Source organism: Ictalurus furcatus, chromosome 15 (genome assembly GCF_023375685.1).
Source record: "Ictalurus furcatus strain D&B chromosome 15, Billie_1.0, whole genome shotgun sequence".
Classification (NCBI taxonomy): Eukaryota; Metazoa; Chordata; class Actinopteri; order Siluriformes; family Ictaluridae; genus Ictalurus; species Ictalurus furcatus.
Window position 1 is genome coordinate 26,928,121 of NC_071269.1, and position 10,425 is coordinate 26,938,545.

The window sequence follows — 10,425 nt, forward strand, 5'->3', positions numbered from 1 at the left end:
AGAATCTATTTTAGATTCTCCGTCCCCCGAGGACGCGCTCACATCCTCTTCAGAGGAGGAGGAAGCTGGAGACGGATGGATAAAGGTCGAATAATCCTACAAGTAATTATGTAAATCTTGAGACGGCGACGCCCACTGCACAAAATACACTGCACAAAAAACACTGCACAAAAAACACTGCACAAAATACACTGCACAAAAAACACTGCACAAAATACACTGCACAAAAAACACTGCACAAAAAACACTGCACAAAATACACTGCACAAAAAACACTGCACAGAATACACTGCACAGAATACACTGCACAGAATACACTGCACAGAATACACTGCACAGAACACACTGCACAAAAAACACTGCACAGAACACACTGCAGAAAATAAACGACTAGCACGAGAAGCTTCAGCTTTCAACAGTAACACAGTGGATAAAATTCAGAGACCACAGGAGATTACAGCAACATGTCTGAACCTCAGCGCAGCTCGTGTAGGACTGAGTAATGATGGACAGGAGAGGAGGAAAGTGTTTTATTGGACTTTTCTATTCATTATGATTTAGAAAACGTCGGACAGAAAGATGGAGTCAGATTCGGGATTAACCGTGGTGTACTTCACTCACAATATACAAACTAGAAATTATTTCTTTCTCAACCCAGACAGATAGTCAGATAGATGGATAGATATGGATGGATGGATGGATGGATGGATGGATGGAGTAGGTGTACCGATGTTGCCCCCTAGTGGTATTAAAAGGAATTGTGAGATTGTATTTAAAGTGATTAATCTGCTTAATTATAGCACTCTTATTAACACTCTCGCCCATTTCTCTCTGCTATAACCCAGATTTCAAACCGGGCCCTCTGGACTTGTCCTAAATCACACCAACGGACCTCGGGGACAGAAAAAGTCCTCCTCAAAAATATCTTTATAAGAAAGAAGAACAGTTGACTTAAAGATGCACAAAGAGACTTTTATACAAAGATTTGGTAATAAATATTTCCTTCAGTTTAACACCATGATATTTTTAGACTAAGTTATCATACCATGAATACTTCAAACCTGTCAACTTTAGCAGCAGGAGGAATTGTGATGAAGGAGTTACTCAGGTGTTATACGCTGCCCCTAGTGGCGAGGAGGGGAAATGGAAGCATCTGTATTTTTATCATTGTGAGGCAGAGTGACACCGAACTGTGTTACAGAGGAAAAGTGACTCCGGTTATCCAGAATGTTCCAGATACAGTGTCTGAAATGTCTGAAATAGTGCAGATAAGTAAACTATTCATCTGGGATGAAACAGCATTCCATGACATCTAGATAATCTGAAATGTTTAGAAATGAAATGACAATAAAACTCACTCTGAGTCACATTAGCACATAGGCCACGCCCCCTTCAATAACAACAATCATTAGACAAGTTTGTTAAAAGACTTTTTATGTATTTTCTCAGGTTTAATGAATATAAAAGTGGCACTTGTAAGAAAAAAACAACAACCAAATAAGTAAATAGAGTTACATATAAACTAGCCATAATATTCTCACTGTTTATTTCGAGAGCTTTTACAAAGTGAGGACGCAGCCCCTTTACCACTTTAACCACGTACAACACACAAACATCGTCGTACACGTGATTCTGAAACGTCCTCAGGACTTTTCCCCAAACTGTTCTGGCAGTCAACTGATCTGACAGTTCCTCAAAAAAAAAAAAAAAAAAAAGATCAACTTTTTTCAAGAAAAGAATAAAGAGAGAAAATGAAAGACAGGCATGCGAAATGGATATTAAATATAAAGATAATGTGATGTTTGAAGTAAAAATCAAGAGATAAAAACTGGTCACTCATCACGCACTGCGTAACGATGGTCATTTTACAATACACAAGAATTCAGAGTGTTTTGCTACAGGAAAAAAACCTCGGTGTCAGAAAACCTCGGTGGAATTAATATTCGCTTTGGCGTGTCGGAAGCCTCGCGCTACATGCTGCAGTGTTTTTATTTATTTTTTAAATATTTAAATGATGATTAGTTTACATTTTCTATCTTAATGTTTAAACGGGTGTTTTAGCATTGTTGTTCTGGTGCTCAATAGTAAGCTAATAATCGATTCAATTTAAACAATAAGTCACGAATAAGTGAAAATACCGTCACTACTTCACTCGCACGACGGAGCAGCACGAAACAGCGATTCTTTCATCTTTTACTACAAGTTGTGTGTAAAAGTTTTTCCGTACTCCCGATTTAAACATTTTGGTAACTTAGATTATCTTCGTACTAACGTGTGTATGCTGATAAACACCAAGAAGGTGTTTAATTACCGAGCGCTTTCATAGCATTAACTTTGAGCCACACCCACAAAACTCCATAAAAGGCGAAGCTCTCCAGAACTGAAAATGACAAAATGGCGACTGACCGGTGAAGTACGTTGAGCACTAAATCTTCTCAGCCACCGCGGCGTCAGCTACCACAGTCACTCACTAGCGCCTCCTCTTTTTATACCGCATCATTACATTACATCTTACATAGTCTTCATTTATAGATTTGTTTTGGAATTGCTTTTTCTTCTAATGAAAATTATTAAATGAATGATTTAAACGAGAACGTGTAATCCATGTATAAAATCACAATAACTCATCCATCTGTTTTACGATGGATACGACTTGAAGATGATCACTTGATCAACAGTTGTGTAACGTTAATGTAAATGGTTACCATGGAAACTCCCTCCCAGCTTATTTACTATTATAATGCTGCTTTCGTAACCTTTTGAAAGAATTAAGTGATAATCGGGATAAGAAAATTTAATCTATTCAAGACACCTCACACTTTGTGAGAACTAAAGACCGAGACTCGAGATTCCAAACTCAGACATATGAGAATACAGAAGTGTAAATGAGTGAGCGTCGGGCGTCGGCCCCAGGGAGGGGAAAACCAGACCGGACATGATTATAGCCGGATTGTGGGACGTGATAACAGGTTCATACGCAAAAATAAATAAACAAACGAACACGTGCCGATAATCAGGTATAAAGTTTGACCAAGGCTGCAGTAGTGTTTTGTTTTTTAAGATTTAAGATTGTTTTTAATCTGCCCCGTACTGATAAGGACCACTGTGTTTTAATATTGATTTTAAAGAAATGTGATTGAGCAGTGTATGTGACGGAGTGCAAAAGTTTGTGCACTGTTACAGAGGGGGAAAAAAAATCGGGGGAAAAAATTGTCTTGATTTACACCGAGACATTTAGTGTGTTCACACGTGCAGATCTGCCGACACCACAGAGTAATAATGTGCAGTGTGTGTGTTTTTAAAGAACCTTTCAATCACCGTTATTGTTAAAATAATTTGTAAGGTAGTAAATATGGCGGTTAGTAGCAGGACTATTGAATTTTTTTGTCTAAATTGTGAAAAAAGCTGCAGAAAGACAGACAGGTCTATTCTCGAGCATGAAAATCGAGTCGAGCAAAGAACGAACCCTGTGAACTGGGGCGAAGAAGGCGGGGCAACTACGCAACTGTCAATCATTCAAGAGTCGCATGTTGCCTGGCTCGTTGCAGTTTTTATTGGTGTAAATTTTTGAATAGAGGTCGATCGATTGATCGGTTTTGCTGATTAATCAGCACCCAATAAAATGGGCACAACTGCTGGAACTATCGGTTATGGACAGAAATCCACCCGATAATGTTTCCCGGTTGTGGCTGAGAAGGATCCGCTGTCTTTATACGGTACAAGAGCGGCCTCTAGAGGTGAAATAAAAACCATCACTGACTCATTTTGTTGTGTTATTTGAAGCTTTTTTTTTTTTGAAAGTCTATTTTTATTTGTTATTTGGAGTGTTACTTTTTGGTTCAGTTTTGATGTTTTATTTACTTTAATATTTATTATTAATAGTTAAAATGCATTAATATTTATTTCATTAAAAAGTACAGTACATTTCCATGGTACAGGCAGTACTGTTTATTTTTGTAATAAAATTCAGCAATATTTTACTCTGAATGTTATGTTTTCATTCAGTATCAATTTTAATAACTACAGGTACAGGTAGGTCCCACACCATTTAGTTATCGGTATCAGTAACATCCTCCATCACTCCACCTCTAGTTTTGAATGATAACTCGTGTTATAACGTGTTAAAATTCAGAGATCCAAAATATGAGAAATTTGGCAAAACTTCACACATTCCTTTATCAGTTATAGTGAAAATGATCAAAGTGTGTGTGTGTGTTAAGATATTATTTTGGTTTGTTGTTGTTTTGCAGGATGTAATACAGGGCAATCTTTTCTTCTCTCCATCCATAAGCCAGTGAGCACGCAATTATATCGATCAGGGAGAAAATTCTATCTACTGCACAAGAAAAACATGCAGTAAATAGCGGTTTTGTTTAAAAAAAAAGTACTGTAATAACATGATGGAAAAACTAGATATCGGCACATGGCTATTCCAGACACAGGAAACATCTGGGACACTGCATTTGTGAAAAAATATTAAATATGATAATAAAACTGAACACCACGGCAGAGTAATAACGAAACGGTGTTATAAAGCTGCTGTTCATCTCGCTCGGTCCTGTAAAAAAGCGTTATAAATCTGTAGCACTGCAATAATTATTTAAAAAGCTGTGTATACTGCATGTAAATGCCTTTCCAGAGGCTGTGCTTCGAAGCGAGGTGCCGTCATATGTAAAAGACATTTGTTATAAAAATATATTGAGTACACTGTTCCAGCAGCAGGACTTTCTAAAACCGTTACTGATTAAAAAATAAAAACTAAGAACGAATGGTATAAAGATAGAAGTCTGTGTGTAATAGATACCAGCTATTTGAAGTACATATATATAAGCAGATTAAAGATTAAAAATAAAATAAAAGACTGTGTGTGTGTGTGTGTGTGTGTGTGTGTGTCTGGTTAATGAGTGCGTATTAGAGATGAAACGTTAAACATATCCTCGACCCAAAGCCCAGGATATTGGATATCTTACAGGTTTGTTGAGAATTTGTGTAATTATGAATAGCTCACTGTAGAATTAGCAAAACTCCAAAGCGCGACTGATCTGAGAACACAAACAGCTGATGCTCTCAGACTGCTTTTTTTTTTTAAATCCAAAAATCTGCATGTTCGAGACAGTTATAAAATACAGCAAATGTTTAAAAATAGTAGAAAGCGTCTTTGGCAGCCCTTTAAAATAAAAAATTTTAAAAATCAAAACAAACTCCATGACTGACATTTGTTCACGGCCCTGTTCACATAAATCTATTGTTCGAAAAGTTTTTTATTTTTTTTTTACCTTTCACACCAAGTCCTGTACAAGTTTCTCCAATTTTGAGAGAAAAACGTGAAAAACGACTCTCCTATACGTGCACCAGGATCATGCTAAACAAGGCACTGCATAATCTACGCCACATGACTGAGAATTATGTCGAGAATCCTACTTTAAGGACGGCAGCCGTGCGTCCGAATTCGCGTACTGTGTCAGCACGTACCGCATTCGATTCAGTACCTCCTACTCACCCGCTGGTGGGGTACATACTGATCCGTATACGTGTGTAGTATCAATACAATCCGGACATACTACATCCGCCATGTTGCATTGTCATGTGACCTATGATGTCATTATAACCGCAAAAACTTCAAGTGCTCGTTAGATCAGACCACCTGCACCGCCCTCACGGAAAAACGATCATGATACTTATGGCTTTCGTCTTTTCGTTCTGATGACGTTCTCAAGTACAGCACAGCGGAGACGTCGGGAAAATACGGTTTAACCACAAGGAACGTTTCATAACTATAGCACTTACACTTAGACAGAGCCACCACGCTGAAACTGAAATGATTTTTTTCCTAAAAAATGGCCACTAGGTGGCATTCAAGTGATCTGAGCTTCATCACACTGATGTTAAATATCTGTCTTAAAGGTGTATGTAATGGTTAAAATTAGTTTATATACTGTAGAAAAACTGCACAATGTAAGTACATGCTTCTGTTTATACAATTAGCTCCACCCACAAACTAAGCACAGTTACTCAGCCCCACCCCCTTTTCAGTCTGATTTATGATTCAGCAAATCTGTGAATGTGTATAAAATGTTGACAGTGGTGTGTGTTATCAGACTCTGTCACTAGGGGGCAGTGTGGCATTAAGCAAATCACAACATAATGGTTGTAAAAGCACCCTTAAAAATAAACCGTGTAGTGTTTTACTACAGTATAATTTAACCTAGCTAACAGGTTCCTGACCTGCTCCGCTTTAAGGTTTTGCTCTGGAGTCGAGCGGTTCGATCTCGTCCCAATCCCACTGTTATCCAGTTCATTTCCTTGCTCAAATTATCAGCATTTACTTGATGCACAGCAGCACAGACTGCGATTTTACAGGAATTCACACCAACTATTCGCTTACACGTTTAAACGCCTTTTCCTTTCTCAACTTAAAATAAAATAAAATAGATTTACGCAGAAGTATAAATCAGACCTTACACCTTAAACCGGACTCGTGCGGCATAAAATGGCTGAAAGTCGGAAAGGTTTCTACATTACATACTGCCGCTTTTAATTTAGTGCCATAGTTTTAACATGATCCTGTACGAGATCCTAATGGTCTAAGGTCAGTTTCATGATGGCTGTTGGAGAAAAAAAATGGAGAACTCCATTAGTCTCCATCAGTGTTGAAGCGGAAGTTTTTTTTTTTTAAACTATATAATTTTTTCGCTCAGACTTGGTGTGAAAGGAGTTTAACCCAGAACAAACCAACCCAGAAGGTTCAGACGGGTTCTCTGGAGAACTTTATGAAGTGGACTCGGGACTCCCGGAACCGCCGCCCTTGGCTTTGATCTGTAACCAGGTGTCTCCCAGTGCCTGGGCGAAGTGATCATCCACTGACCCGGTGATGGACACAGAGTTCGATGCCACCTCCGGCTCTCTGTAGATGTTCCCCAGACTGCGGCGGAAATGTTCCTCGATCACAGGATCACACACGGTGTTGGCTAATGAGAGAGAGAGAGACAGAGAGAGAGAGAGAGTGCGAGATAGATAAGGACAGGGGTGTTCAGATGGTGTTTAAGGTAGCACAGGTATCTTTCACACACACACGTCCTTTATGCCAAACTTTTCTTTCATTTGACTAACACTGAAAACCCAAGACAATATGCAGTTTAGTTTTGTGCCTGATTGCAAAATGCAATGATTTGTTTTTACATATTAAAACGTATGACTTACATTTTTGTTCGCTGTCTCTCTTACGCTTTCATTTCTTTATTGTTTTTTCTAAATGAAATCATTTTACACCAAATGAAACCCCGGTCCTTACCATTAGTTTTGCTCTTGATGTTATTCTCAGTGGAGGAGAAGCCGTTCGGAGACATGTGACAGTTTGAGAGGCTGCAGGGGCGGTTACTCGCCGGAGCGCAGGTGATCACCGACGGACGATTCTGAGTAACATTAAACACATAAACACAGCACAGTTATTTCATCTCGCCGCTGTTATACTCTTAAATCCTGGATTTCTGATTCAGTTCTATAACAGCAGCTCTGACGGTCACAGCTTAACTTTAATGCACTCGTTTTCTCAACATTTTCTCAGTTTTCTCTCTCCCGTGTGTTAATTATGTAGGATAATGTTTTTTCTCCCGCCGCATCGATTCACAACCGAGGCACGGCTCTGATAACTGACCTGCTGTCGCTCTGTAGAGCCGAGCGACGGGAGGAAAGAGGACCTGGCCGCGTCCGTGCTGTTTTTGGTCAGAGCCAGCGGCTGCTCCATGGCATAGAAGTGGAACGGGGAATAGAGACGGCCGGCGTGGAGCCCACTGATGGTGGAGGAACCGTGCTCGAACGGGTTGTGGCAGTGAGTCCAAGGTTCTGGCCTGGTGTCTCCGTCTGCCGGATTTCCCCTTAGAACAGATGACAGGAAATGACATCAGGTACAGCACAAACTGTTTCAATGAAACTTTCAGAAGTAGTTTTTTTATATTCTGCGAGACAAAAATTAGAGACGTAGCCACTTTAGGACAAAACTGTGAAGTAGTGACTATCGCTATAGAGGACCTATTAGAGTCCTTTAACGGCTTTATTAAAATGAGTCTAGTGACAATTCTGCAGCCCTGCACTCCACACGGCTCTCCAGCTAACATCACAGCTACTCTTATACCTGCTGAGAGTGCAGGTTCGTGTGACTCACCACCAGCGTGTAAAGCCAACAACCAACCACCACTGTTCCCAACCACCAATCACATATCACCACTGTTCCCAATCACCAACCACCACTGTTCCCAACCACCAATCACATATCACCACTGTTCCCAATCACCAACCACCACTGTTCCCAACCACCAATCACATATCACCACTGTTCCCAATCACATATCACCACTGTTCCCAATCACCAATCACATATCACATATCACCACTGTTCCCAACCATCAACCACCAATCACATATCACCACTGTTTGTTGACCCACACACTTCTTGGTTTTAAACTCTCTTACAGTAACAAAAGTAAATCATTCATTCTGTAACTGTCCGTGACTCCTCAGTACCAATTATAGAGTTATAAAGAGTATAGAATTTTATAAATGTGTAAAGAGAGAGTTTGTGTTGCTACGATGAAAGATTTCTTCCTATAAAAAGTTATTTATTAATAATAATGAATATATAATTTTCTATTGTGATTAGACTCTATTCTATTGAACTCTGTTCTATTGTAAGTATCTTCAGAATGTCTTCCTTCTTCATATAAGACATTTTGATATATAAATGATATGCTCATGACGATTCGGTGACTATCCAAACGACTTTTGTGACGTTATCCGACGGCTTTCGAAGCTGATGTGCGGTGAAGTGTGTCGGCTGCCCTGCGTTGAAGAGGTTTCTTATAAATCACAACTTTACACGTACAGGTGAGAGGAAAGCAGGCAGCTCATCTTGGCCATTTGTTCATTTTCGTACTCCTGAGCGCTCCCCACGTCTACATCATCAAACTTCCTTTTAATCGGGCTTATCGGTGTCCCTGTCCTGCTGTTTCCTGTGGAAGAGGACAACGTGTGCATCCTGGAGTCCCCGGAATCATCTAACATACAGAAACACAATTAAAAATCATAATCAAGATCACCGAATTTACAGTTTCACTTAAAATCGTCCTTATTAAACCTGAGAGTTGTGACACAATCAGCTAAACACTGCATGATAAATACACTGAACGGATTCATTTAATACCTAGCTCAAATAAAAGTCAATATTCTGGAACACATTTAAGAAACAATGTGGAAGCAAAAGAACAAAATAATACATTTTTGCTAAATCTTACATTCTAAACATTTCAAACTCAACAGAAACAAAACAGAGTTAAATATGACTTGGGAGAAATAAAGAACAAACAGTTTTACTTTCCCTTTCATGTTATTATCCATTAACAAACATTTTATCAGCACTTCTATCAATCTTACACGCGATACATTCTACTATATGCTATTATACTATTATATATATATATAAATATATACGTATGATATAGCTAGCTGGCTAACCCTCGCTAACTACTTATAGTTTAGCTAACTAGCTATTAACATAACATTACAACCACTCACCATCATAAGAATCGTAGTGAAGTCTTCCGATGTTATTGTTCATTTTATCCATAAATTGGTGGCTCAAAAGGTCCATTCTCGTAAGAAGCATTTAGCTTAAAAGCTAGCCAAGCTAGCTAGCTAGCCCAGTCGTAGCTAGCTAGCTTAGCCTTACCGAGAGAGAAAAAAAAGTGATCTAGTCCAATCAACTTTGAGTCGTTTTCTTTTGCCAAACCCAGAAAACGTGATTTAGGTGTTAATTACACGACTGGTTAATTTATAGCAGACTTTAGCAGCAAACGTAGTCACTAAATGATGTAATTAGCAAAGCTTTAAACTTTAAAACAGCAGCAACGAAGCCGCAGTCCTTCTATCAAACTGCTAGCATGCACACAGGGCTGGTTTACCTCACAAGCTAATTTGCTAACAAGCTAGGTTGTGGATTTGGAGTGGAGGCTAGGTTAGCTAGCTATACCAAAACGTTACACGAAACTCTAATATTTGAATTAAATTCGACGGATAGACAGGTTTATATTTGGAAACTAAACAAGCAAACCACCCTTATACATTTATAGTCTGATTATTTTAGAATTTAAAACGTTATTTCTTCAACAAGGGCTAGCCAGTGAGCTAGCAAAATATCTTAGCAACTTAGCCCACTATCTCTATTGTGGTGTGGGTTTGGCCTGTAGCTGTGACGTTCACAACAGGGAAAATGATAATAAAATTATTTATTTAATAGAATATAATACATTTAAAGCAAATTAATATAATTTAAAACAGAGTTTTTATGGTTATGTAAATTGGTCTGTAGACTTAAATTTAATGTCTAAAATTGTAGGCCTTAATCTAGATGGTGTTTATATTAAACAATGTATT

General features: G+C 38.7%; 1 protein-coding gene across 1 annotated transcript; it reads right to left on the reverse strand.

Annotated features, from left to right (window-relative positions):
- Positions 1-978: 978 nt before the first annotated feature.
- vgll4a (vestigial-like family member 4a) lies at positions 979-10,223 on the reverse strand. The gene is made up of 5 exons (XM_053643799.1): positions 9,568-10,223; positions 8,879-9,050; positions 7,655-7,874; positions 7,292-7,412; positions 979-6,968 (listed from the first exon to the last, which is right to left on the reverse strand). Exons 1-5 carry the CDS (start codon positions 9,656-9,658, stop codon positions 6,769-6,771), a joined length of 804 nt encoding a protein of 267 aa, XP_053499774.1. The 5' UTR covers positions 9,659-10,223; the 3' UTR covers positions 979-6,768.
- Between the last annotated feature and the right edge of the window lie 202 nt (positions 10,224-10,425).

Excerpts from the sequence above, each read along its gene's own strand:
- vgll4a (XM_053643799.1), bottom strand. The coding sequence starts at position 9,658 with ATGCTTCTTACGAGAATGGACCTTTTGAGCCACCAATTTATGGATAAA. Across the intron at positions 7,875-8,878 it reads TGCCTGCTTTCCTCTCACCT|GGGAAATCCGGCAGACGGAG; the intron begins GTACGTGTAAAG and ends ATCTGTTCTAAG. Across the intron at positions 7,413-7,654 it reads GCTCTACAGAGCGACAGCAG|AATCGTCCGTCGGTGATCAC; the intron begins GTCAGTTATCAG and ends AATGTTACTCAG.